At 50.2% G+C, this 26,607-nt stretch overlaps 2 protein-coding genes and 1 pseudogene across 2 annotated transcripts; all 3 read left to right on the plus strand.

The window, feature by feature from the left end:
* Positions 1–3,344: 3,344 nt before the first annotated feature.
* LOC147349676 (myeloid-associated differentiation marker-like) lies at positions 3,345–4,699 on the plus strand (annotated as a pseudogene).
* Positions 4,700–8,786: 4,087 nt separating this feature from the next.
* On the plus strand, positions 8,787–11,152 carry LOC147349677 (myeloid-associated differentiation marker-like). Its single transcript, XM_086365336.1, has one exon. The coding sequence runs from the start codon at positions 9,032–9,034 to the stop codon at positions 9,968–9,970; it is 939 nt and encodes a 312-aa protein (XP_086221462.1). The 5' UTR covers positions 8,787–9,031; the 3' UTR covers positions 9,971–11,152.
* Positions 11,153–21,945: 10,793 nt separating this feature from the next.
* Positions 21,946–22,947, plus strand: LOC147349678 (myeloid-associated differentiation marker-like). The gene has a single exon (XM_086365337.1). It carries the CDS (start codon positions 21,961–21,963, stop codon positions 22,945–22,947), a length of 987 nt encoding a protein of 328 aa, XP_086221463.1. The 5' UTR covers positions 21,946–21,960.
* The last annotated feature ends 3,660 nt before the right edge of the window (positions 22,948–26,607 follow it).

Below are 26,607 nucleotides of genomic sequence, written 5' to 3' on the forward strand. Positions count from 1 at the left end.
TTTGTGTACAGTGTGTTTCCCATTTAAGTTAAAAAAAAAAAAACCAAAAGTCTCTGGAGGTCAGTAATTTCCAGTGGGTGGGAGTCTTGAAGCAGAGTCCCTGGGTCCCTAGGCCCCAGCTGGTGGTTGGCCCCGTCTGACATTGGCTCCAGAATTCTTCCAAGCTTACTGAAAACCCACTGCCTACAGAAGCCATCTTAAAGGAAGCCAAGGCTGAATGCCTCCCCATCCCAACTACTCTCTGGGGAATCGAAGCAGGAGCAGGTGAAGAAATCAGAAAGTACCTAGGTCTTAAAGGGGCCCTGCCAGCCCTTGGATGCTGCTGCTGCTGCTGCTGCTGCTAAAGCATTTCAGTCGTGTCTGACTCTGCGACCCCAAAGATGGCAGTCCACCAGGCTGCCCCGTCCCTGGGATTCTACAGACAAGAACACTGGAGTGGGTTGCCATTTCCTTCTCCAATGCATGAAAGTGAAAAGTGAAAGGGAAGTCGCTCTTTGGATGCCTCTCTTTAAAGGTGTGTGCTTTGTGCATACTGACTGTATGGTTGTGTGTGTGTGTCAGTGGGCATGCATACATTAAGACCAGCAGCCCTTTAAATAACTGGCAAAGTCATCTCAAGCCTTTCCCCTCTTGTCCGTAGCCACAGAGCCTCAGAGCCCAGCATCCTAGAGTCACCAGGGCCAGAGGAGCCAGGCAAGCAGAGCTCTGCGGGAGGGGAGGGGAAGGCCTCCTCTGCTGCCCCTCACTCCTGTACTGGGATGAAGTGTGTGATCTTCACCCAGAGGCAGGTTGGATGGAGGGGAAGGGCTCCCAAGAGGTGGTCCTCGAGGCAGGAAAATCTTAAGAAGCAATAAAATAAAATTCGTATTTTAAGACAAGAAAAATTTATTTGGCCAAATACATCTAAAGCTGGGTTAAAAAGTTAAACAGATTTCTTTTTTGCAGGACTTCTTAGGACTAAAAGAGATCTATAGCAGTAAGTGATTCCCAGACTTATGTGATCAGGGAACTGTTTTTTGCCATGGAACATCATGGACCAGTATTCCATGCGATACTTGGGAACCATCAGTCACATCCCCCTCCCCCTAGACTGGTTCAACAGCTTGACTGGAAAGGCTCTAACAACATCACCTCCCACAGTGGGACATCTTATTTTGCAGCAGCTTTCATTCCTTAGGGGGTGCAAAGTCCACTTGCCCTGCTCTCTGGACTTGCACAGAGAATTTCAATCTCTGCTCAGCTGGAGAGTTCTCCGAAAAGTCCTCAAGAGTCCTTGGCTCTCCTCTGCTCACCTGCTCTAGACAGAATGTCTTTGCATTGATTCAGGTGCTCGTTCAGGGCAGGAATTGGGTTTTGCTGTGGGATCTGCAGTGCCTGGCACACAGTGAACACACAGTAAGTAGTTGTTTAGAAGAGAAAGGCATAGAGCCTCCCTGGGTGGCTGACACAACCACAACAGTGCCTCCGTCTCCAGAACTTCCACATTCCTGGCTGCTTCGTCGTCAAGCCATGGCCTTCCCTAGGGTTTATTATTAGCAAAGGAGACAAGGTCCCTGATGGCAGGAAGCTGGCTGGGGCTCAGGGTGCTGGCCCTTCAGCCCTGGGGGCCTCTCAGCAAATAGTCCCTTGAAAACAGGGCAGCGGTCCCTGAGGAGGGGCGGACTGGGAGGGGCCTCACTCCCCCACACACTGGACCCTGGAGGAGGCCCTGTGTGAGCGGGACTGCAGCCCTGGCTGGTGGGACTGTCTTGGGCAGGTGACCTGAGCAATTCCATGGTCTCCATGTCCCTGCCACTCTGGCCACGTGTCCCTGTCAGAGCCCTGAAACCTCTTGAGGCCCTGTTCTCCTGTCTCAGTTCCAGTCCAGGCCCCTCCTCCATGGGAAGGTTGGCTCCATGCCTGCATCCCTTCTGGGTCAGAAGACCCCTACTGGGCTGCCTCAGGGCCACTGGGACTCTGGAATCCTCCTACTGCTCCCCTGCCCCTCCGCCATCATCTCCACTCTGCCCCCTCCAACCCCAGTCCCAGGAACATTCTCAGGACTGTCTCCTCCCAGGGGTCCTGCAGGGGCCTCCTCTTTCAGCTCCTGCCCGGAAAGGGGGTGATCATTCGTCCATCCCCACCCCCTCCCTGGATACCCTGAAAGGCCCCCATCAGCATCAGACACAGCATCCTTGTTCATTTCCAATCCGTTCTTCCAGCTTGGAAGCTGCTAACCAGTCTCCCAGGCCAGGAAAATCCTCACTCAGGTAGGACTACTTTCTAAATTTTTGTGGCCTCTTACATGGATGGCAGCTTTGAAGCTAAAAAAAATCAAACATGATATCAACTTATTCTGTGGTTCCTCATGACGCCACCCCAGAGTCATGCTGGGTGAGGGTCTCCTTTCCCCAGCGGGGAAGAGTCACATGTGAAGGCAAAATTGGGGGGTGGAATTTAGAACACTTCCTACTTCCCATGTCATCTTGTCCTCACGGCGTTGCTCTGACCCCATGGCTCCTCGTTGTTCACCCCTGAAACTGCCCTCCTCCGGGTGGGGCTGTGTCCCTCAGATGGCAGCTCCTTCTAGTGATGCTGCAGGGAGGAGAGCCCGGGACACGTGTGTCTTCAGCTTGCTATGGAAGGAGGCCGAGGACTGTGAGGTGGATCCTGGGCCTCCTACCCATGGACCCTGCCGACATGTGGGCTGTAGAGCAAAGTGCTCAAACCCACAGCTTTAGGTGTGTTTTCTGAGTTCCCTCTTCCTGGTCATGCATGCCACCTTAGGTGAAGGCATTTGATTCCCTGAGCCTTAGTTTTCTCATCTATAAAATGGGGTTAGCAGTATAATCCACAGTCTCTTTTCTGAAACCCTTGGGTCAGATATCCTCCAGAATTCAGAATTTTTCAGTTTCAGACAAGTGACATGGTACATCCATTCTATATGACATAACATCCCACTGGGGTCTAGAAGTCCCTTGTAATCAAATACATTAGTGTTTCTACAACTGCACTTTTGAGCACTCATAATACATAAAATAAATGAAGATCATGAATTATCCCAAATCTGTTCAGGTCAAATTTGCTACCAAATGAATTTTTAAAAATTCTTGTTCAGTTTTCAGAGGCTTGAAGGTTTGGGGTTGCAGATAAGGACCATCCTATGTTGCGTCTCTATAGATAATTGGATGCAGCACAAAGAGATGAAAAAAAATGTTCATGGTTGAGGCCTGACCCAACCCAACTGTGAGGTTTGGGATAAGACAAGTCTCCTGACAAGGCCAAGGGTGATGGGTGGAGAGAACCATTTGGAGTGGCTATTCTGTTACCCAAGTGTGTGAGCCTTCCAACTCTACAGATCCTGAGCCTCAGCCCTCATGGGGCCCTGAGCCTTTTCCAGGCGTCTGACTCAATCCACCTCCGGAACTGGATCTTTCTCTGGTGGGTCCTCAGGGAAGACCACTGCTGTACTGGTGACCGTGACCTGCTGGACCATCACAACACCATGTCCACCCAGTCGACATCCCCAAGTGGTGACGCCAAGTTCAATGTGTGCCGCTTCCTCCGCCTGCCGCAGCTCTGCTCCACCTGCGTGGCCTTCTCGCTTGTGGCCGACATGGGCACTCTGAGAGGGGCCATAGGAAACTGGTCCATGTCCTTCTGGTGTGTCTGTTTCGCCATGACCTTCATCATTGCCTTAGTTGAGTGTTCCAGGCACCCATCCAGCTTTCCTTTCTTCTGGTACAACATCTCTGTCACTTATGCCTGCTACGCTGCCCTCATCTGCCTCTCGGCCTCCATCATCTACTCCATCACCTATGTCCACTTCATGCCTTATGGTCCTAACTGGGACCGGGCCATTGCCGCCACTGCTTTCTCCTGCATCGCGTCTATGCTATATGTCATAGAAGTGGCCGGGATGAGGGCTTGGTATGAGCTGAAGGAGATCTTCTTCTATGTGCACACCATGAGAGCCCTGCTGAAGGTGCTGGAGACCTTCGTGGCCGGTGTCATCTTCGCCTTCCTCAGCAACACCTCCCTGTACCTGCACCAGCCGGCCCTGGAGTGGTGTGTGGCCGTGTACTCCATCTGCTTCATCCCGGCAGCTGTGGTCCTCCTGCTGGACCTGGCTGAATGGAAATACATGCTGCCTGGGCCCTTCTCCATTTTCCAGCTAGTGCTCAGCCTGCTCTCCGTCCTCCTCTATATCAGTGCTCTGGTCCTCTGGCCACTCTACCAGTTCAGCGAGGAGCTCGGCGGGCAGCCCCAGAGGCCCAGTGATGGGGACTGCAGGGACGAGCTCACCTACGACATGTGCGCCTGGGACCAGCGCCTGGCTGTGGCCGTCCTGACAGCCGCCAACCTGCTGGTTTACGTGGCCGACCTGGGGTACTGGGCCCGCCAGGTGTCTGTAGGGACTGAGGACCAGCCCAGGGACTCCTGATCCTCTGCTCACAGGAGGTATCCTCACCGAACTCTGACATCCTCTGATGCCCTCTTCCTGGCCCCCTCTCTCCCTCCTCACATCCTTCCCCACGCATCTCACACTCTTTTCTGTTCCCTTCCCTCCTGCTGCTCTGTCTCCTTCCTGGTTTCCTTGGTTGTTCAATTTCTGTTTTGTCTCTTTCTCTTGCTTCTCTCATTTTGCCTTCATTTTCTGCTTTTTGGCCCTTTTCTGATCATCCTTAGTTTTCTTGTCTCCTGTGTCCTGATCACCCCTCCCCATTTTCCTTCTTCTGATCTATCAGGACCTGAGACTCCTTCCTTCTCTGCCCACAGCCTCCTCCACAGCCTCCTCCCCCCTCCTAAGGTGCTGACTCCACAGCACACAGCCCTCTGTGCAGCTGTTCACGCCTTGGGCCTCCAGAGGGGCCTTGTAGCCAAAGCAAGTCTGTCCCTCTGGTATATGCATGATGGGTTTGGGGATGGGGGTGGGTAGCTAGGCATTGGGTCCTCTTTCTTTGTGTACAGTATGTCTCTCATTTAAGTTTAAAAAAAAGTCTCTGGAGGTCAGTAATTTCCAGTGGGTGGGAGTCTTGAAGCAGAGTCCCTGGGTCCCTAGGCCCCAGCTGGTGGTTGGCCCTATCTGACATTGGCCCTAGAATTTTTCCAAGCTTACTGAAAACCCACTGCCTACAGAAGCCATCTTAAAGGAAGCAAAGGCTGAATGCCTCCCCATCCCAACTACTCTCTGGGGAATCAAAGCAGGAGCTGCCGAAGAACCCCAGGGTCTTGAAGACAGCTGTCTGCAGTGTTGGTGAGAGGCAGCGATGTGGCCCTCTGCCTCAGTGATCAAAACTGCAGGTCCTGCCTCTGCAGGGAGAAGAGCATGGCCCTGCCAGCCTTAAAGGTGATATTAGCCTGCCTGGGATCATTTGTTTTCTTTTTCTGGTCAGGAGGACAAAATTGACTGAATGGACCTGTTCTTAAAGGTGAAATTTCTTTTCTATTTTTCTGGGGAAGGTGGGTTGACTGAGTGGGGATTTCGGCTGCTGTAGTCAAGTGAATTGCAGTACTTGAGTGTGTGTGCGCACACACATCAGTGGCTTTTTGCCACTGCGTTCTGCTTTTCTGAGACTCAGGCATAAAGTGACCTATATAAATGTAGACAAAAATATGCATGGTTTCTTTTAATTACCTGGAGTTTCCAATCCCCATCAGCCCCTGCTGTCAACCATAGAAATCTTGTCCTTTCTTCCACATCCACAATGTTCTTTTTTATTTTTTTTTTCTAATTTTAAAAACCTCAAAGATAAAATAAACAAAATGAAAATGAAACCAACAAAATCCACAGGTCCTAATTGCCCAAACTTGACTAGAAATCAGAAAGAGCCTAGGTCTTAAAGGGGCTCTGCCAGCCCTTGGATGCTGCTGTTGCTAAGTCGCTTCAGTCGTGTCCAACTCTGTGTGACCCCATAGACGGCAGCCCACCAGGCTCCCCCATCCCTGGGATTCTCCAGGCAAGAACACTGGAGTGGGTTGCCATTTCTTCTCCAATGCATGAAAGTGAAAAGTGAAAGGGAAGTTGCTCTTTGGATGCCTCTCTTTAAAGGCGTGTGCTTTGTGCATACTGACTGTGTGTGGTTGTGTGTGTGTCAGTGGGCATGCATACATTAAGACCAGCAGCCCTTTAAATAACTGGCAAAGTCATCTCAAGCCTTCTTCCTCTCTTATTCTCAGCCACAAAGCCTCAGAGCCCAGCATCCTAGAGTCACCAGGGCCAGAGGAGCCAGGCAAGCAGAGCTCTGGGGGAGGGGAGGGGAAGGACCTCTGCTGCCCCTCACTCCTATACTGGGATGAAGTGTGTGATCTTCACCCAGAGGTGGGTTGGATGGAGGGGAAGGGCTCCCAGGAGGTGGTCCCTGTGGCAGGAAAAATCTTAAGAAGCAATAAAATAAAATTTGTATTTTAAGACAAGAAAATTTATTTGGCCAAATACACCTAAAGCTGGGTTAAAAAGTTAAACAGATTTCTTTCTTGCAGGACTTCTTAGGACTAAAAGAGATCTATAGCAGTAAGTGATTCCCAGACTTATGTGATCAGGGAACTGTTTTTTTCGATGGAACATCCTGGACTAGTATTCCATGGGATACTCTTTGGGAACCATCAGTCACATCCCCCTCCCCCTAGACTGGTTCAACAGCTTGACTGGAAAGGCTCTAACAACATCACCTCCCACAGTGGGACATCTTATTTTGCAGCAGCTTTCATTCCTTAGGGGGTGCAAAGTCCACTTGCCCTGCTCTCTGGACTTGCACAGAGAATTTCAATCTCTGCTCAGCTGGAGAGTTCTCCGAAAAGTCCTCAAGAGTCCTTGGCTCTCCTCTGCTCACCTGCTCTAGACAGAATGTCTTTGCATTGATTCAGGTGCTCGTTCAGGGCAGGAATTGGGTTTTGCTGTGGGATCTGCAGTGCCTGGCACACAGTGAACACACAGTAAGTAGTTGTTTAGAAGAGAAAGGCATAGAGCCTCCCTGGGTGGCTGACACAACCACAACAGTGCCTCCGTCTCCAGAACTTCCACATTCCTGGCTGCTTCGTCGTCAAGCCATGGCCTTCCCTAGGGTTTATTATTAGCAAAGGAGACAAGGTCCCTGATGGCAGGAAGCTGGCTGGGGCTCAGGGTGCTGGCCTTTCCGCCCTGGGGGCCTCTCAGCAAATAGTCCCTTGGGAACAGGGCAGCTGTCCCTGAGAAGGGGGCAGGCTGGGAGGGGCCTCACTCCCCCACACACTGGACCCTGGAGGAGCCCCTGTGTGAGCAGGACTGCAGCCCTGGCTGGCGGGACTGTCTTGGGCGGTGACCTGGGCAATTCTGTGGTCTCCAGGGTCCCTGCCACTCTGGCCACGTGTCCCTGTCATAGCCCTGAAACCCTTTCACGCCCCTGTTCTCCTGTCTCAGTTCCAGTCCAGGCCCCTCCTCCATGGGAAGGTTGGCTCCATGCCTGCCTCCCTTCTGGGTCAGAAGACCCCTACTGGGCTGCCTCAGGGCCACTGGGACTCTGGGATCCCGCCCTACCCCCGTCATCCCCACTCTGCCCCCCTGACCCCCACCCCTCTCCCAGGAGCATCCTCAGGGTTGTCTCCTCCTAGGGGTCCAGCAGGGGCCTCGTCTTCCAGCCCCTGCCCTTAAAAAGGGCCCAGTCATCTGTCCATCCCCATCCCCTCCCTGGATACCCTGAAAGCCTCCACCTCAGCCTCAGACACAGCATCCTTGTTCATTTCCAATCCCTTTTCCCAGCTTGGAAGCTGCTAACCAGTCTCCCAGGCCAGGAAAATCCTCACTCAGGTAGGACTACTTTCTAGATGTTTTTGGACTCTTATCTGGATGGCAGCTTTGAAGCTAAAAAATCAAACATGATGTCAATTTATTCTGTGGTTCCTCATGACGCCACCCCAGAGTCATCTGGGTTGGAGTCTCCCTGCCCCAGTGGGGAAGAGTCACATGTGAAGGCAAAATTGAGGGGCGGAATTTAGAACGCTTCCTACTTCCCATGTCATCTTGTCCCCACGGCCTTGCTCTCAAGCCATGGCTCCTCCCTGTTCACCCCTGAAGCTTCTCTCCTCAGAATGGGACTGTGCCCCTCAGATGGCAGGTCCTTCTAGTGATGCTGCAGGGAGGAGAGCCCGGGACATGTGTGTCTTCAGCTTGCTATGGGAGGAGGCCAAGGGCCTTGAAGGTGGGTCCTGGGTCTCAGAGCCCCGAGCTTTGGTCCTGGCCTCCTCCCCATGGACCCTGCCGACATGTGGGCTGTAGAGCAAAGTGTTCAAACCCACAGCTTTAGTTGTGTTTTCTGAGTTCCCTCTTCCTGGTCATGCATGCCACCTAAGGTGAAGGCATGTGATTTCTTTAGCCTTAGTTTTCTCATCTATATAATGGGGTTAGCAGTATAATCCACAGTCTCTTTTCTGAAACCCTTGGGTCAGATATCCTCCAGAATTCAGAATTTTTCAGTTTCAGACAAGTGACCTGGTGCATCTATTCTATATGACATAACATCCCACTGGGGTCTAGAAGTCCCTTGTAATCAAATACATTAGTGTTTCTACAACTGCACTTTTGAGCACTCATAATACATAAAATAAATGAAAATCATAAATTATCCCAGATATGTTCCGGTCAAATTTGCTACCAAATGAATTTTTTTAAACATTCTTGTTCAGTTTTCAGAGGCTTGAAGGTTTGGGGTTGCAGATAAGGACCATCCTAGCTTGCGTCTCTATAGATAATGGCATGCAGCACAAAGAGATATAAAAAGTGTTCATGGTTGAGGCCTGACCCAACCCAGCTGTGAGGTTTGGGATAAGACAAGTCTGTGACAAGGCCACGGGTGATGGGTGGGGAGAACCATTCTGGAGTGGCTGTGCTGTTACCTGAGTGTCTGAGCCATTGGTTCCAACTCCACAGATCCTGAGCCTCAGCCGTCACAGGGCCCTGAACCTTTTCCAGGCGTCTGACTTAATCCACCTCCGAAACTGGATCTTTCTCTGGTGGGTCCTCAGGGAAGACCACTGCTGTACTGGTGACCGTGACCTGCCTTACAGTCATGACACCATGTCCACCTGGCGGACATCCCCAAGCAGTGAAGGTATCCTCTGGGTGTCCTGGCTCCTCCGCCTGCCGCAGCTCTGCTCCACCTGCGTGGCCTTCTCGCTTGTGGCCGACATGGGCACTCTGAGAGGGGCCATAGGAAACTGGTCCATGTCCTTCTGGTGTGTCTGTTTCGCCATGACCTTCATCATTACCATAGTTGAGTGTTGCAGGCACCCGTCCAGCTTTCCTCTCTTCTGGTACAACATCTCTGTCACCTACACCTGCTACGCTGCCCTCATCTGCCTCTCGGCCTCCATCATCTACTCCATCACCTATGTCCAGTTCGTGCATTATGGTCCTTACAGGGACCGGGCCATTACCGCCGCTGCTTTCTCCTGCATCGCATCTGTGCTGTATGTCATAGAAGTGGCCGGGATATGGGACTGTTATGAGCTCAAGGAGATCTTCTTCTATGTGCACACCACGCGATCCCTGTTGAAGGTGCTGGAGACCTTCGTAGCTGGTGTCATCTTTGCCTTCCTCAGCAACACCTCCCTGTACCTGCACCAGCCGGCCCTGGAGTGGTGTGTGGCCGTGTACTCCATCTGCTTCATCCTGGCAGCTGTGGTCCTCCTGCTGGGCCTGGCTGAATGGGAATACATGCTGCCGGTCCCCTTCCCCATTTTCCAGCTTGTGCTCAGCCTGCTGTCTGTCCTCTTCTACATCAGTGCTCTGGTCCTCTGGCCACTCTACCAGTTCAGCGAGGAGCTCGGCGGGCAGCCCCAGAGGCCCAGTGATGGGGACTGCAGGGACGAGCTCACCTACGACATGTGCGCCTGGGACCAGCGCCTGGCTGTGGCCGTCCTGACAGCCGCCAACCTGCTGGTTTACGTGGCCGACCTGGGGTACTGGGCCCGCCAGGTGTCTGTAGGGACTGAGGACCAGCCCAGGGACTCCTGATCCTCTGCTCACAGGAGGTATCCTCACCGAAATCTGACATCCTCTGATGCCCTCTTCCTGGCCCCCTCTCTCCCTCCTCACATCCTTCCCCACGCATCTCACACTCTTTTCTGTTCCCTTCCCTCCTGCTGCTCTGTCTCCTTCCTGGTTTCCTTGGTTGTTCAATTTCTGTTTTGTCTCTTTCTCTTGCTTCTCTCATTTTGCCTTCATTTTCTGCTTTTTGGCCCTTTTCTGATCATCCTTAGTTTTCTTGTCTCCTGTGTCCTGACCACCTCTCCCCATTTTCCTTCTTCTGATCCATCAGGATCTCAGACTCCTTCCTTCTCTGCCCACCACCTCCTAAGATGCTGACTCCACAGCACACAGCCCTCTGTGCAGCTGTTCACACGCTGGGCCTCCGGAGGGGCCTCATTGCCAAAGGGTGTCTGTCCCCCTGGCAGTGCCTTACTGGTGTGGCTGGGAGAGTTTACGGGATGTGGGCAGGTAGGAAGGGATTGGGCTTTTTTTCTCCCAGTGGAGCAACTGTATAGTGCACCTCCCCTGTAAGTTAAAAAAAACCTCTGAAGGTCAATAATCTCTAGTGGGTGAGATTCTTGCATGAGATACTCTGGGTTCCTGGGCCCCACTTGGTGCTCAGTCCTCCAAGAGATTGGCTCCAGAATTTTTGCAGGCTCACTAAACATCCGTCGCTTAGAGGGCATCTTAGAGGAAGTCAGGGGTAAATGTCTTCCATCCCAACTACTCTCTGGGGAAAAAAAAAAAAAAGCTGGTGAAGAACCCCAGGGTCTTGAAGACACCTGTCTGCAGTGTTTGTGAGGGGCAGCGATGTGGTCCCCCTGACTCAGTGATCAAAACAGCAGATTCTGCCTCTGCAGGGCGAAGAGCATGGACACTGCCAACCTGTCTGAGTGTTTTGTTTTGTTTTTCCTTTTCTTCCTTCTGTTCTGTGGGCCAAAAATTACTGAGTGACTGTGTTTTTTAAGAGAAAGTGTCAAATTTTCTTGGGCGGGTGGTTTATAGGGGGTGGGGGTTGCTGCTTCCATTGTGAAAGGAACTGTATTGTTGGGTGTGAGGGGACACATACGTGTGTTTTTCTGTGTTGGTTGCTTTTTGATGTTGCTTCCTGCTTCTCTGGGACTCAGGCATAATTTGCACTATATAAATGTGCACAATTTAAAAAGATTTTCTGGAGCCTCTTGTTCCTATCAGCACTGCTGTCAATCATGCTGCTGCTAAGTCACTTTAGTCGTGTCCAACTCTGTGCGACCCCAAAGATGGCAGCCCACCAGGCTCCCCCGTCCCTGGGATTCTCCAGGCAAGAACACTGGAGTGGGTTGCCATTTCCTTCTCCAATGTATGAAAGTGAAAAGTGAAAGTGAAGTCTCTCAGTCGTGTCCGACTCTTTGCGACCCCATGGACTGCAGCCTACCAGGCTCCTCTGTCCATGGGATTTTCCAGGCAAGAGTACTGGAGTGGGGTGCCATTGCCTTCTCCGCTGTCAATCATAGAGAATGGCTTTTTCTATTCTCCCACTTTCATAATAACTTTTTCAACCTCAATATAAACATGAAAGAAAAGAAAGAAAGCAAAACAAAACAAAATCCACATACTGTACTTGCTGCAAATTTGCCTAGAGCTCAGAGGAGTCCCAATCAATTCCCACCCTCACCCAAACAGAGGTCTCTGGGAGCCCCTCCCACTGACTCCCCACCCAGGCCTGGACTAGAGCCTGGGGGTGTGGCCCAGCCTGTGACACTAGATGTTGGACCCCACCCCAGTGCCCAGGATCCTGTCCCCTAGCTCTTAAAGGGGCCGTGACAGCATCTGGATGCCTCGCTATAAAGGTGTGTGCTTGTGTGCATGCTCAGTGCACTGTGTGTACATGTGTGTGTGCCCCTGTGCTTCCCTGCATTGAGATCAGCAGGCCTTTACAGTCACTGGTGGCTGTGAAGGTCCCACAAGTCTCCTGTTGTCAATTACAAAGCCTCAGAGCCCAGTATCCTAGGGTCACCAGGACCAGAGAGGCTGGCAAGCAGAGCTGTGGGGGAGGGGAGGGGAAAGACCCCCCCTCTGCTGCCCCTCACTCCTGTCCTGGGATGAAGCATGTGATCTTCACCCATTGGTAGTGGGGTGGAGGGGGAGGGCTCCCAGAAGGTCATCCTAATGCAGGCAGATCTTAAGAGGGAATGAAATAAAATTTTTATTTTAAGGCAAGAGAAGAAAAACTTGCAAATAAGATGTTTCTCTGCCCATTTGGGCCTCTTCTTTCCTTGCTAGTGTGCATTGTGCATGAATCTGACCTCTTTAAGAGCAGAAATATCTGCTCCAGCATAGAGATCAATTTTTCTAGCCCAAGCCATGGAACTTCTTAGAAGATAACACTGCTTACTTACTTACGACCTTATTGAGGTCACTAGATGTATTACTTGTGTTCTGCTCATTTTACAAGATTCTTGTTTCTTGAGTCAATGATGAAAAAAATAAGATAACTAGGCTACTTGAAGCCGCTTGCAATGCAGGAGACCCTGGTTCGATTCCTATGGCGGGAAGATCCCGTGGAGAAGGGATAGGCTATCCACACCAGTACTCTTGGAGCAGATTTATGCAGATCGCACATACGGCAACTAGGACCCAGCCTAGCCACATACATAAATAAAAATATATGCTTTTGAAAAAGAGAAACAAGTGATTAGCCACTGGAGTCACTGATCTACAATCCACCCTGGAAGGAATTCAGAGTGAAAATCAGGATAAAGTACTTTGTGATCTGGGACAAGTGTGAGAACCAGACCTCAGAGAGTTAGATATTTTCAGGAGAATTTTTATATGAGCCCAGTTTCTTGCATCTTCCAATATTCGGAAAAGCACTAAAACCATTACCCAAGATATCTGGTCCTCATGAAGAGCGGTAACCTATACCAAGCTGTGTGTCCCCAAATCACATACATCCTGCCCTCCTTACTTACCAGGACAGGTCTCAGAGGTTCCTGAGAGACTCTCTCCCCAGAAATACTCATCTGGTTGGCTCCAATAAAACTTTATTTCTTTCTTAAGTTGACTATTGATTAATTTTTCATTGACAAACACATTGATACACCCAAGTTTTTGCACAGGAGTATCATATTCTTATATTTCCTGAATCAAATGGAACACAGCCCTGGGATCTCACTTCCCAGAATGGAAATGCCTCTGTGCTTTAATAAAAGAATTGCCCAGGGTGGGCCCACCTGAGGGGCTCACTGTCCAAGCCTCATGGTTCATGAAGGCGGCTGTTCCATCCCCCCTGCTGGGGGGTTAAGTGTCATTTGTCACAGCTCCAAGGCTGGTCCAGTCCCTCACTGTGGATCTCAAAAGAGAGTGTAAAGGTCCTCTGCTTAGTCCAACCCTCTCGTCATAGAGGAGGAGCAGCTGGACCCCAGGTAGGGGCAGGGCTTTTCCAGAGTCAGCCTGCGTGTGGCAGAGTCAGAGTCAGGACCAGGTGTCCTGTCCCCAGGCAGGCTGTCTGTCCACAGCCCCACGCTGCCTGTGACAAATGTGGCAGCAGCATCCTCCAGGCTGGGATTCTGCCCCGTCCACCCTCGTTCTGCATAAACCTGCTCCGTCCCCCTGAGGAGGGCACTCACTGCTGCTGAGTCAGTTTCCTCATCTGCTAGATGGGGGAGGGGTGCCAGAGACCCCTGGTCCTTCCCAACGCCGCCTTTCCCTGATCTTTTCTGCTGGGAGTACAAAGGGACTGATCTGAAATAGTAGAAGAAGAAATGGAAACCCAGACTGAGAAAGAGGTAGATTGGGGTCCACAGTCACATGTGGTCCTGCCTCCAGTCAAGTGGCCCCAGAGCCCTGGTCTGGTCTCCCTGGAGATGAACCATGAGTTGCATGGAGAGCAGAGCCCAAGAGATCTGGTTTCTGGTTTCAGTTCTGCCACAGGATAACTCATGAGCATGGATGAGTCTCATCACTGATCTGAGCTCCAGTTTCCTGTTTATAAAATAGGCAAATTAGGCTAAAATGATGGCTTTTAAGCTATGTCCTCTGGAGACCTTGGTTTCTAGTGAGATGGTGGGGTTGCAAGTAGGGTGTTGGCCCACCCCGCATTTTCTTGAACCAGAGCAATCTGGCTTGAATCAAACTCCCACTCAAGATCTCATTTGAAAATAAGATTGGAAAGATTGGAAGTGATTCATATGCTCATCTTTAGGATGGTGGTTAATAAACTATTGTGTAGACAGAAGAAGGAATACTAAACAGTATGAAAAAATGAGGATGCTCTCAAATAATGATAAGGAAATATCTCCAGTATATACAGAGTAAACACAGTAAGATGTATAGTATGCTATTTTAAAATGTATAATAGGGAGAGAAATACAAATAAAAATAAAGATATCTATATAATTGGTTTGCTTCAAGAAACACAGAAAGGACCCCCATGAGTTCAGTGGAGCAGATGCCTGCTCTTAATCAGGAAGAGGAATGGAAGAGAGAGTAGATGGAGCCACAGGTAGAAGTGAGGCTTCTCAATATATGGCTTTTAAAAGAATATTTTTATTTTGAACCATGTAAATATATTACCTTTCCAAGAAAATAAAATTTAAGTTTGAAAACTATACCAACTGGAGAAGAAGGGTCAGGGGAGGGATAGTTGGCAGATGGTTTCCATGTTCCCTGCAATTCTGATGGACAGTCTGGGGGAGGAGCTGAGAGATGCCCACACAAGCCTGTCTCCAAAGGCAGAGGGAAGGGAGGTGCCTTGAGTCCAGGGGCTGGAGAGGGGGAGCTGTGGCCCCCAAGCTTACCTGCTATGACCAGGACTCCCCCAGCCCTTTAGCACACACAGTTGATGGAGAAGCCCCATGGTGCCCAAGCCTCAGGCCCTACCCTTGCTCCCTGCCTGGCCTGGGCTCTCTGTCTCCCGAGGCAGTGGCCAGAGGCTCCCTCCTCAGCCGGCCAGCCAGAGCCTCCTCCAGGCAGCGTGACTCCAGCTGACGCCCCGACTCCCCAAGACTGTGGCTTGAGCCGCATCCAGAATGGAGCCCAGGGCACAGATGTTCCCATTCTCTGGCTCTGGAGCAGCTTCTTGGAATAATCATGGAGCTAGCCTTCCCTAATTTACCTTTGAGTGGAGAGAAGAGGATTTCTTCTCTCCTGGGCATCAGGCACCTGGTTATCTGCCCTGGGAACCAGTGCAGGATGCCAGTCCTGGCCCTTGTCTGTGTGTTTGTCTCCTGTCTCAAGGTGGGTGTAGGGAGGCAGATGAGCTGAGAAGGCAGGGTCTAAGGTCTCCACGCTCTCTCTGGCATTTTCTGGCTGGCTCGTCAACTGGAAGTGGTCTGGCTGAGATGAGGGCACTGCTGTAGGACCTCTGCTTGGGGCACTGCAGTTAGACCAGGACACACAGGAGCCCGGAGATTATTCCTGGACCCAAGAGAAGAGGGAAGGGGCTCAGCCGTTCCTGAGGTTCTAGTACCTGCTGAGTTTTGCAGGAAGCCAGACTTGAACTCCAGGCTCTGACGAGGAGCAACTGTGTAACCTTGAGCAAAAGATATAATGTAGTTTTGGGGCCTCAGTTCAACATCTATAAAATGGGGATGACAATAAATATATCTCTGAAGATGAAATAGAAATAAGTCACCTAGTCAGAGTGTTGTTGCTGTAGAAATGGCTACTCCATTCCTCTTGGGTCTAAGGTACAATGCCAAATCCAGGGAGAGTTTAAGATCTTGAACCAAGTATCTAGGCTCAAATCCCAGCTCTGCCACTTCCTATCTGTGTGATCTTGGCCAGTTGACCTTTCTGTGCCTGTGAAAATGGGGACACAGAGCACATAGTTCAGGGGCTGCTGGGAGGAACAAATGAATCCACAGCAGAGCTCGACCTGCAGTGAGCACGACACATACGACCTCTTGTAACTGTTGTGTCCACCGCAGCCCCGCTGCAGCCCAAGTCCTCAGGGCCCTTTGTCAGCTGACAGAACCTGTGAGCTGTCACGTGAGGTCTCTTCTGGAGCCAGGCTGGGCTGGTGAGATTCTTTTCTGAATCTGCTTCTCACCAGGGGTTGGGAGGTGATGACGGGAGCTCCGTTCAAGCCCATCTCCTCACCCCCAGTCCAACCAGCATGTTTCCATAAATCCCTCCAGTGCTTTGTCTGGAAGAAGAGTGAGCTTCCTCAGGCAACAAAGTTCTCAGAAACCATCCATCTGGGCAGCTCACAGAGTGGGGCTCCCTCTGGGCATCCTCCCCTCCCTACATTGACCCTGACAAACCTTAGGACAAACGACACCCTCTCAGCACTACAGCCAAGGGAAGGCACTCCCCTTGTCCCAGCTGCAGCCCGCCTGCCCTCGGGCTCCCAGCTGCCCACTGCTGCCCGAAGCACGTCATCCCTCAGGCCACCAGGTGACTGCAGTGGTCCATGTCCCTACTGAGCCAGGGCCTGCTGCCCATCAGCCCAGACCACTGCCCCCAGTAACACTCTCGTTGCTAGTCTGGGGCCACTCCTTATGCTAAACTCTAAGAAGAAAGAGCTTGTGTTTGTTTCTGGTGTTTCAGGCGGAAGGAGGGATTCCAGAATATTCTGTTCCTGGACCCTGCAGAGGCTGGCAGAGACCCAGATCCCTCCATCATCTCAATCTCTTCCCCCCACCACAGGACCCTGGCACCCCTGCTTTCTCCTCTTCCTACTCCACAAACTGGTTTTAAGCTTTGTTCTTGGTGTCAAGAAGTTGCTCCTTATAGGCATGTAAGGAAACAGAGTTCTGCGTCATCAAGCAAATAGGGGGACAGAGTCCCCAGTCCATTTGTAGGAAGCTGTTATTTTTTTGCTGAAACAGGCCTGATATGTTATGTGTATATTATTAGGACCTATTGTAAAATAGAATGCAAAACTCTACATTCAGCTTCAAGTAAACTCTGAGGCTTCAAACATAAACACTACAATATAGATGCACCAGGTAGAGCATTTGCCTCTTTCACTCATGACTATATTCCCAGCACTGAACTGGGCTGACACAGCAGTATTTGTTGAATGAATATGACTTTATATTATACGCTTATGAATATTACCTTACAGCCTCATGGTCCAAGTTGAACCTCCTGACCAGGTTACATTCTGTTCTTTCTGTCTTTAGTGGAAATGACCTTTTCTGGTCATCCTTGGTTTTCTCGTCTCCTGTGTCCTGACCACCTTTCCCCATTTTCCTTCTTCTGATCCATCAGGACCTGAGACTCCTTCCTTCTCTGCCCACCACCCCCTGCCTCCTAAGGTGCTGACTCCACAGCACACAGCCCTCTCTGCAGCTGTTCACACCCTGGGCCTCCGGAGGAGCCTTGTTGCCAAAGCAAGTCTTTCCCTCTGGTACATGTGTGATGGGTTTGGGGATGGGGGTGGGTAGCTAGGCATTGGGTCCTCTTTCTTTGTGTACAGTGTGTTTCCCATTTAAGTTAAAAAAAAAAGAAGTCTCTGGAGGTCAGTAATTTCCAGTGGGAGGAGTCTTGAAGCACAGACCCTGGTCCCTAGGCCCCAGCTGGTGGTTGGCCCCATCTGACATTGGTTCCAGAATTTTTCCAAGCTTACTGAAAACTCACTGCTTACAGAAGCCATCTTAAAGGAAGCAAAGGCTGAATGCCTCCCCATCCCAACTACTCTCTGGGGAATCAAAGCAGAAGCAGGTGAAGAAATCAGAAAGAGCCTAGGTCTTAAAGGGGCCCTGCCAGCCCTTGGATGCTGCTGCTGCTGCTGCTAAATCATTTCAGTCATGTCCGACTCTGTGTGACCCCAAAGACGGCAGCCCACCAGGCTGCCCCGTTCCTGAGATTCTCCAAGCAAGAACACTGGAGTGGGTTGCCATTTCCTTCTCCAATGCATGAAAGTGAAAAGTGAAAGGGAATTTGCTCTTTGGATGCCTCTCTTTAAAGGTATGTGCTTTGTGCATACTGACTGTGGGGTTGTGTGTGTGTGTGTGTGTCAGTGGGCAGGCATACATTAAGACCAGCAGCCCTTTAAATAACTGGCAAAATCATCTCAAGCCTCTTCCCCTCTTGTCCGTAGCCACAGAGCCTCAGAGCCCAGCATCCTGGTGTTGGGATGAAGTGTGGGCCAGGCCACCACCAGGGCCAGAGGAGCCAGGCAAGCAGAGCTGCGGGGGAGGGGAGTGGAAGGCCCCCTCTGCTGCCCCTCACTCCTGTACTGGGATGAAGTGTGTGATCTTCACCCAGAGGAAGGTTGGATGGAGGGGAAGGGCTCCAAGGAGGTGGTCCTTGTGGCAGGTAAATCTTAAGAAGCAATAAAATAAAATTCGTATTTTAAGACAAGAAAAATTTATTTGGCCAAATACATCTAAAGCTGGGTTAAAAAGTTAAACAGATTTCTTTTTTGCAGGACTTCTTAGGACTAAAAGAGATCTATAGCAGTAAGTGATTCCCAAACTTGCATGATCAGGGAACTGTTTTTTTCCATGGAACATCATGGACTAGTATTCCATGGGATACTTGCCCTGCTCTCTGGACTTGCACAGAGAATTTCAATCTCTGTTCAGCTGGAGAGTTCTCTGAGAAGTCCTCAAGAGTCCTTGGCTCTCCTCTGCTCACCTGCTCTAGACAGAATGTCTTTGCGTTGATTCAGGTGCTCATTCAGGGCAGGAATTGGGTTTTGCTGTGGGATCTGCAGTGCCTGGCACACAGTGAACACACAGTAAATAGTTGTTTAGAAGAGAAAGGCATAGAGCCTCCCTGGATGGCTTCACAACCACAACAGTGCCTCCGTCTCCAGAACTTCCACATTCCTGGCTGCTTCGTTGTCAAGTCATGGCCTTTCTTAGGGTTTATTATTAGCAAAGGAGACAGGGCCCCTGATAGCAGGAAGCTGGCTGGGGCTCAGGGTGCTGGCCCTTCAGCCCTGGGGGCCTCTCAGCAAATAGTCCCTTGGAAACAGGGCAGGTGTCCCTGCGGAGGGGGCGGGCTGGGAGGGGCCTCACTCCCCCACACACTGGACCCTGGAGGAACCCCTGTGTGAGCAGGACTGCAGCCCTGGCTGGCGGGACTGCCTTGGGCAGGTGACCTGGGCAATTCCATGGTCTCCAGGGTTCCCGACACTCTGGCCACGTGTCCCTGTCACAGCCCTGAAACCCCTTCAGGCCCCTGTTCTCCTGTCTCAGTTCCAGTCCAGGCCCGTCCTCCATGGGAAGGTTGGCTCCATGCCTGCCTCCCTTCTGGGTCAGAAGACCCCTATTGGACTGCCTCAGGGTCACTGGGACTCTGGAATCCCCCCACCATCCTCACCCCCGCCATCATCTCCACTCTGCCCCCCGCAACCCCAGTCCCAGTAGCATTCTCAGGACTGTCTCCTCCCAGGGGTCCTGCAGGGGCCTCCTCTTTCAGCTCCTGCCCTTGAAAGGGGGTGATCATCTGTCCATCCCCACCCCGTCCCTGGATACCCTGAAAGGCCCCCATCAGCATCAGACACAGCATCCTTGTTCATTTCCAATCCCTTCTTCCAACTTGGAAGCTGCTAACCAGTCTCCCAGGCCAGGAAAATCCTCACTCAGGTAGGACTACTTTCTATATTTTTCTGGATTCTTACCTAGATGGCAGCTTTGAAGCTAAAAAATCAAACATGATGTCAACTTATTCTATGGTTTCTTATGACACCACCCCAGATTCATGCTGGGTTGGAGGCTCCCTGCCCCAGTGGGGAAGAGTCTCATGTTAAGGCAAAATTGCAGGGCAGGAATTTAGAACAGTTCCTACTTCTCATGTCATCTTGTCCCCACGGCCTTGCTCTCACCCCAGTGCTCCTCCCTGTTCACCCCTGAAGTTTCCCTCCTCAGAGTGGGGCTGTGTCCCTCAGACGGCAGCTCCTTCTAGTGATGCTGCAGGGAGGACAGGCCAGGACACGTGTGTCTTCAGCTTGCTATGGAAGGAGGCCGAGGGCCGTAAAGGTGGATCCTGGGTCCCAGAGCCCCAAACTTTGGTCCTGGCCTCCAACCCGTGGACCCTGCTGACATGTGGGCTGTAGAGCAAAGTGCTCAAACCCACAGCTTTAGCTGTGTTTTCTGAGTTCCCTCTTCCTGGTTGTGCATGCCACCTTCAATTCAGTTCAGTTCAGTCGCTCAATCGTGTCCTACTCTTTGTGACTCCATGAATCACAGCACTCCAGGCCTCCCCATCCATCACCGACTCCAGGAGTCCACTCAACCTCATGTCCATCGAGTCAGTGATGCCATCCAGCCCTCTCATCCTCTCTCGTCCCCTTCTCCTCCTGCCCTCAATCCCTCCCAGCATCAGAGTCTTTTCCAATGAGTCAACTCTTCACATGAGGTGGCCAAAGTACTAGAGTTTCAGCTTTAGCATCAGTCCTTCCAAAGAACACCCAGGACTGATCTCCTTTAGAATGGACTGGTTGGATCTCCTTGCAGTCCAAGGGACTCTCAAGATTCTTCTCCAACACCACAGTTCAGAAGCATCAATTCTTCGGTGCTCAGCTTTCTTCACAGTCCAACTCTCACATCCATACATGACCACAGGACAAACCATAGCCTTGACTAGATGGACCTTTGTTGGCAAAGTAATGTCTCTGCTTTTGAATATGCTGTCTAGGTTGCTCATAACTTTCCTTCCAAGGAGTATGCATCTTTTAATTTCATGGCTGCAATCACCATCTGAAGTGATTTTGGAGCCCCCAAAAATAAAGTCTGACACTGTTTCCACTGTTTATCTATTTCTCATGAAAAGGAGAAAAGGAAAATAAAAGCATCTTAATGCAGAGTTCTAGAGAATAGCAAGGAGAGATAAGAAAGCCTTCCTCAGTGATCAGTGCAAAGAAATAGAGGAAAACAATAGAATGGGAAAGACTAGAGATCTCTTCAAGAAAACTAGAGATACTAAGGGAATATTTCATGCAAAGATGGGCTCAATAAAGGACAGAAATAGTATTGACCTAACAGAAGCAGAAGATATTAAGAAGAGGTGGCAAGAATATACAGAAGAACTGTACAAAAAAGATCTTCACGACTCAGATAATCACGATGGTGTGATCACTCACCTAGAGCCAGACATCCTGGAATGTGAAGTCAAGTGGGCCTTAGAAAGCATCACTATGAACAAAGCTAGTGGAGGTGAAGGAATTCCAGTTGAGCTCTTTCAAATCCTGAAAGATGATGCTGTGAAAGTGCTGCACTCAATATGCCAGCAAATTTGGAAAACTCACCAGTGACCACAGGACTGGAAAAGGTCAGTTTTCATTCCAATCCCAAAGAAAGGCAATGCCACCTTCAGTGAAGGCATTTGATTCCTTGAGCCTTAGTTTTCTCATCTATTAAATGGGGTTAGCAGTATAATCCACAGTCTCTTTTCTGAAACCCTTGGGTCAGATATGCTCCAGAATTCAGAATTTTTCAGTTTCAGACAAGTGACCTGGTGCATCTATTCTATATGACATAACATCCCACTGGGGTCTAGAAGCTCCTTGTAATCAAATACATTAGTGTTTCTACAACTGCACTTTTGAGCACTCATAATACATAAAATAAATGAAGATCATAAATTATCCCAGATTTGTTCAGGTCAAATTTGCTACCAAATGAATTTTTAAAAATTCTCGTTCAGTTTTCAGAGGATTGAAGGTTTGGGGTTGTAGATAAGGACCATCCTAACTTGTGTCTCTATAGATAATGGCACGCAGCACAAAGAGATGAAAAAAATGTTCGTGGTTGAGGGCTGAGCCACCCCAGCTGTGAGGTTTGAGATAAGACAAGTTCCCTGACAGGGCCAAGGGTGATGGGTGGGGAGAACCATTCTGGGATGACTGTGCTATTACCCAAGTGTCTTAGCCATTGGTTCCAACTCCACAGGTCCTGAGCCTCAGCCCTCACAGGGCCCTGAGCCTTTTCCAGGTGTCTGACTTAATCTGCCTCTGAAACTGGATCTTTCTCTGGTGGGTCCTCAGTGAAGACCACTGCTGTACTGGTGACCGTGACCTGCCTTACAGTCATGACACCATGTCCACCCGGCGGACATCCCCAAGCAGTGAAGCCGTCCTCTGTGTGTTCTGGCTCCTCCGCCTGCCGCAGCTCTTCTCCACCTGCGTGGCCTTCTCGCTCGTGGCTGACATGGGCATTTGGAGAGGGGCCATAGGTAACTGGTCTATGTCCTTCTGGTGCATCTGTTTCGCCATGACCCTCATCGTCTCCATAGTCGACTTATGCAATCTCTGTTACGATTTTCCTTTCTTCTGGCATAACATATGCGTCACCTACGCCTTCTACGCTGCCCTCATCTGCCTCTCGGCCTCCATCACCTACTCCATCACCTACGTCCAGTTCCTGCCTGATCATCCTTACCGGGACCGGGCAATCGCCGCCACTGCTTTCTCCTGCATCGCATCTGTGCTGTATATCATAGAAGTGGCTGGGATGTGGGGCTGGTATGATATCAAGGAGATCTTCTTCTATGAGAATACCATGTCAGCCCTGCTGAAGGTGCTGGAGACCTTTGTGGCCGGTGTCATCTTTGCCTTCCTCAGCAACACCTCCCTGTACCTGCACCAGCCGGCCCTGAAGTGGTGTGTGGCCGTGTACTCCATCTGCTTCATCCTGGCAGCTGTGGTCCTCCTGCTAAACGTGGCTGAATGGGAATATATGTCACCCAGGCCCTTCTCCATTTTCCAGCTTGTGCTCACCCTGCTCTCCATCCTCCTCTATGTCAGTGCTCTGGTCTTTTGGCCGCTCTACCAGTTCAGCGAGGAGTTCGGCGGACAGCCCCAGCGGTTCATGGACATGAGTTGCGTTGATGAGCTCACCAACGACATGTGCGCCTGGGACCAGCGCCTGGCTGTGGCTGTCCTGACAGCCATCAACCTGCTGATGTACATGGTCGACCTGGTGTACTGGGCCTGCCAGGTTTCCATAGGGACTGAGGATGTCTCCAGTGCTCCTGATTCTGTCCAGTCCTATCCGGTGTCTTTACAGAGTGAAGACATCCTATGATGTCCTCTTCCTGGCTCCCCTCTCTCCCTCCTCACGTCCTTCCCCATTCATCTCACTCTCTTTACGTTTCCTTCCCTCCTTCTGCTGTGTCTCCTTCTTGTTTTGTTGCCCATATCCTGTTTTGCCTCTTTCCCTTGCTTCTCTCATCTTTTCTACATTTTCTGTTTTTTTTTTGCCCCTCTTGCATTCATCCTTGGTTTTCTTGTCTCCTGTGTCCTGACCACCTCTCCCCATTTTCCTTCTTCTGATCCATCAGGACCTGAGACTCCTTCCTTCTCTGTCCACCGCCCCTTCCCACCTCCTAAGGTGCTGACTCCACAGCACACAGCCCTCTGTGCAGCTGTTCACACCCTGAGCCTCTGGAGGGGCCTCATTGCCAAAGCGTGTCTGTCCCCCGGCAGTGCCTTAATGGTGTGGTTGGGAGAGTTTAGGGGATATGGGCAGGTAGGAAGGGATTGGGCTTTTTTTCTCCCAGTGGAGCAACTGTATAATGCACCTCCCCTTTAAGTTAAAAAAAGATCTCTGAAGGTCAATAATTTCTAGTGGGCGAGATTCTTGCATGAGATACTCTGGGTTCCTGGGCCCCACTTTGTGCTCAGTCCTCCAAGATATTGGTTCCAGAATTTTGCAGGCTCACTAAACATCCACTGCTTAGAGGGCATCTTAGAGGAAGCCAGGGGTAAAGGCCTTCCATCCCAACTACTCTCTGGGGAATCCAAAAAAAAAAAAGAGCTGTGGAGGAACCCCAGGGTCTTGAAGACACTTGTCTGCCGTGTTTGTGAGGGGCAGAGATGTGGTTCCCTCTGACTCAGTGATCAAAACAGCAGATCCTGTCTCTGCAGGGAGAAGAGCATGGACGCTGCCAACCTTAATGCTGTAGTTTGGGTGTTTTGTTTTGTTTTCCATTTTCTTCTTCTGGTCTGGAGGCCAAAAATTACTGAGTGACTCTGTTCTTCAAGAAAAAGTTTCAAATGCTCTTGGGCAGGTGGTTTGTAGGGGGTGGGGTTGCTGCTTCCATTATCAAAGAAACTGTATTGTTTGAATGTGAGGGGACACATAAATGTTTTTTTCTATGTCAGTTGCTTTTTGATGTTGCTTCCTGCTTCTCTGGGACTTAGGCATAATTTGAACTATATAAATGTGCACAATTTAAAAAGATTTTCTGGAGCTTCTTATTCCTATCAGCACTGCTGACAATCAGAGAGAATGGCTTTTTCTATTCTCCCATGTCCATAATAACCTTTTCAACCTCAATATAAACATGAAAGAAAAGAAAGAAAACAAAACAAAATCCTCATACTGTACTTGCCGCAAATTTGCCTAGAGCTCAGAGGAGTCCCAATCAATTCCCACCCTCACCCAAACAGAGGTCTCTGGGAGCCCCTCCCACTGACTCCCCACCCAGGCCTGGACTAGAGCCTGGGGGTGTGGCTTGGCCTGTGCCACTAGATGTTGGGCCCTACCCCAGTGCCCAGGATCCTGTCCCCTAGCTCTTAAAGGGGCCGTGACAGCATCTGGATGCCTCGCTATAAAGGTGTGTGCTTGTGTGCATGCTCAGTGCACTGTGTACATGTGTGTGCACCCTTGTGCTCCCCTGCATTGAGATCAGCAGGCCTTTACAGTAACTGGTGGCTGTGAAGGTCCCACAAGTCTCCTGTTGTCAATTACAAAGCTGCAGAGCCCAGCATCCTAGTGTCACCAGGACCAGAGGGGCCAGGCAAGCAGAGCTGCAGGGGAGGGGAGGGGAAGGACCCCCTCTGCTGCCCCTCACTCCTGTCCTGGGATGAAGTGTGTGATCTTCACCCATTGGTAGGGGGGTGTAGGGGGAGGGCTCCCAGAAGGTCTTCCTAATGCAGGCAGATCTTAAGAGGGAATGAAATAAAATTTTTATTTTAAGGCAAGAGAAGAAAAATTTGCAAATAAAATGTTTCTCTGCCCATTTGGGCCTCTTCTTTCCTTGCTAGTGTGCATTGTGCATTAATCTGACCTCCTTAAGAGCAGAAACATCTGCTCCACCATAGAGACCAATTTTTCTAGCCCAAGCCATGGAACTTCTTAGAAGATAACATTGCTTACTTACTTATGACCTTATTGAGGTCACTAGATGTATTATTTTGTTCTGCCCATTTTACAAGATTCTTGTTTCTTGAGTCAGTGATGAAAAAAATAAGATAACTAGGGTACTTGAACCTGCCTGCAATGCAGGAGACCCTGGTTTGATTCCTATGGCAGAAAGATCCCCTGGAGAAGGGATAGGCTACCCACTCCAGTACTCTGGGCTTCCCTGGTGGCTCAGTCAGTAAAGAATCCGCCTGCAATGTGGGAGACTTGGGATCGATCTCTGGGTTGGGAAGATCCCCTGGAGGAGGGCATGGCAACCCACTCCAGGATTCTTGCCTGGAGAATCCCCATGGACAGAGGAGCCTGGAGGGCTGCAGTCCATGAGGTCTCAAAGAGTTTCACACAACTGAGGGACTGAGCATACATAAGCACTGGCTACTTGAAATGAAATATATAGTTCTCTAAGATCCATGATTGTAGTAGTGTGATTCTAGATATGAGAAGAAACAACAAGTGGAAACCATCTCCTGGAACTGAGAGACTTGTAAGACTTGTAAGACAGGTGGTCCAGCCGTCTTTTAGCTACTGTTGCCAGGACAGGGTGAGTAATAGCATGTGAGTGGCCTATCAGTGAAATCCCCATCTGACCTGGGAATGAGCATTCCTAGCACCCTGGGACAAATTGGTGAAAAATGTCTCCTAAACCTTGGTTGAAATTAAGACAGAAATAGAGGGATTGTGTGATAAAGAATGTTGCCGACCACCCAGTTCTACAAGAATCAAGCCAGGACTTCCCTGGTGGTCCAGTGCCTAAGTCTGCACTCCCAACGCAGGGGCCCCGGGTTTGATCCCTGGTTGGGCAACTAGATCCCACACACTGCAACTAGGACCCAGCCTAGCCACATACATAAATAAAATATATGGTTTTGAAAAAGAGAAACAAGTCATTAGCCATTGCAGTCGCTGATCTACAATCCACCTTAGATGGAACTCAGGGTGAAAATCAGGATAAAGTACTTTGTGCTCTGGGACAAGTGTGAGAACCAGACCTCAGATAGTTAGATATTTTCAGGAGAATTCTTTTATGAGCCCAGTTTCTTGCATCTTCCCATATTCAGAAAAGCACTAAAACCATTACCCAAGATATCTGGTCCTCATGAAGAGCGGTAACCTATACCAAGTTGTGTGTCCCCAAGTCACATACATCCTGCCCTCCTTCTTACTTCTCTGAAGGACAGGTCTCAGAGCTTCCTGAGAGACTGTCTCTCCAGTTATACTCATCAGGCTGGCTCCAATAAAACTACTATTTCTTTCTTAAGTTGACTATTGACTAATTTTTCATTGATAAACACATTGATACACCCAAGTTTTTGTGCAGGAGTATCATATTCTTATATTTCCTGAATCAAATGGAACACAGCCCTGGGATCTCACTTCCCAGGAGAATGGAAATGCCTCTGTGCTTTAATAAAAGAATCGCCCAGGGTGGGCCCACCTGAGGGGCTCACTGTCCAAGCCTCATGGTTTTTGAGGGTGGCTGCTACAACCCCCCTGCTGGGGGGTTAAGTGTCATTTGTCACAATTTCAAGGCTGGTCCAG

This window comes from Bos grunniens, chromosome 21 (assembly GCF_055505025.1).
Source record: "Bos grunniens cultivar Pamir isolate PY7600 chromosome 21, Bosgru_T2T1.0, whole genome shotgun sequence".
Lineage (NCBI taxonomy): Eukaryota > Metazoa > Chordata > Mammalia > Artiodactyla > Bovidae > Bos > Bos grunniens.

Bases quoted from the DNA above. Each gene is read 5' to 3' on its own strand.
- LOC147349677 (XM_086365336.1), top strand. From the start codon at position 9,032: ATGTCCACCTGGCGGACATCCCCAAGCAGTGAAGGTATCCTCTGGGTG.
- LOC147349678 (XM_086365337.1), top strand. From the start codon at position 21,961: ATGTCCACCCGGCGGACATCCCCAAGCAGTGAAGCCGTCCTCTGTGTG.